The following is a 1,180-nucleotide window of genomic DNA, read 5'->3' as shown; positions in this document are numbered from 1 at the left end:
GTGTAAAGCAGACAGTGTGCTTTATGAAGCAACATAAATTTCTCATCATCGTTAGGAGAGCGCAGCAATATCACATTTTCTTGGAGTTCCAACTTGCTGACTATCTGACGAAGCTCATTGTAGTGCTCCACATTTTCTACTACACGATCATCGTATCCACCAGCGATGATCAAGCGACAACGCTTCGAATCCGAAGCTGACAAGGCGTCAATCAACAAACGAAAGGAATGCAAAGCTAAAGCATGATTCTTCTTTCGTTCATATCGATTAATATCCAGAAAGATGAATGCATTACGCGGTATTTCTTCACATGCTTTCACTCCGAATTCCATGCTTGGCATAGCTGCGATCTTATTTTGCATTGCATCGAAGTATTGAGTATTTAGAGATGGATATAATACGTCGGGTACCACATCTAAACGTTGGAATGTGTCACCGAAAACTCGTAAGGTGAATTTGGAATTAACCAACGTCACATCCGCCATGCCCACAGTAAATTCTTCAAGATAATTTAATGGCGCCCGGTAAACACTTTTAAGGTAGCCTTCTCGAATGCTCAATAACTGGTCAGGAAAGTGGCAGTAGAAAATTATTTTTGGTCGTCTTTTGGCAAGTTTCAATATGGGCACGCCAACAGAGATTTGATCACAGAAGAAAACATCAATATTTTCACGGTGCGACAGCACGAAAGAAGCATATAGGGCAGCATACATCATGCGTAAGTAGGCACATAGTGCATAGAATCGGCCAAAAATCTTACGTGGCAACCAATCGCCAACGACTTGCACCTGCAAAGTGCCATCAGAAGTTTCTTTAAAGCAGTGCGTTGGGTCATGATGATTAGTCAAGAAACTGACTTCATGTCCTCGTGCTTTCAACGCGAGCGCTGCGTCCACAACTAGCCGCTCTGCGCCACCAATCCCCAGATCAGGATGAACAAAGAGAATACGTACCATTCGTGCGCTTGCTTTGTTTTAAATGAGACAAACGATTACAAGTTTAATAATATAATCTCAATTTTAGACCAGGTTTAATACTTACTAAATACTTTACTGTCATTCAACAGCTTTAAAAATTTGCATTTGCTCAAAACAACTGAGTCAACAATTTACATTTGCTTCCCCGCAAAATAATATTACGATTATCCTTGAAACCTCGTCCGGATTTCCCAAATCTCTCG

The 1,180-nt window shown here is 41.0% G+C and overlaps 2 protein-coding genes across 2 annotated transcripts in view; one reads left to right on the top strand and one right to left on the bottom strand.

Annotated features, from left to right (window-relative positions):
• Positions 1-1,180, top strand: part of LOC118747679 (triple functional domain protein) — a 183,585-nt gene that overhangs the window by 93,802 nt on the left and 88,603 nt on the right. The gene's annotated exons all lie outside the window — the stretch shown is intronic.
• On the bottom strand, positions 3-1,135 carry LOC118747395 (alpha-1,3/1,6-mannosyltransferase ALG2-like; the record flags this gene model as incomplete). The annotated part of the gene is given in 2 exon segments (XM_036481444.1): positions 3-967; positions 1,042-1,135. A coding segment is annotated over 1 exon segment (954 nt), but the record flags the coding sequence as incomplete, so codon positions are not given.

Source organism: Rhagoletis pomonella, unplaced genomic scaffold (assembly GCF_013731165.1).
Source record: "Rhagoletis pomonella isolate Grant_MI unplaced genomic scaffold, Rhpom_1.0 Rhpom_scaffold_00012, whole genome shotgun sequence".
Lineage (NCBI taxonomy): Eukaryota > Metazoa > Arthropoda > Insecta > Diptera > Tephritidae > Rhagoletis > Rhagoletis pomonella.
Note: the sequence above shows the minus strand (reverse complement) of the source record. Positions and strands in the feature narration are given on the sequence as shown.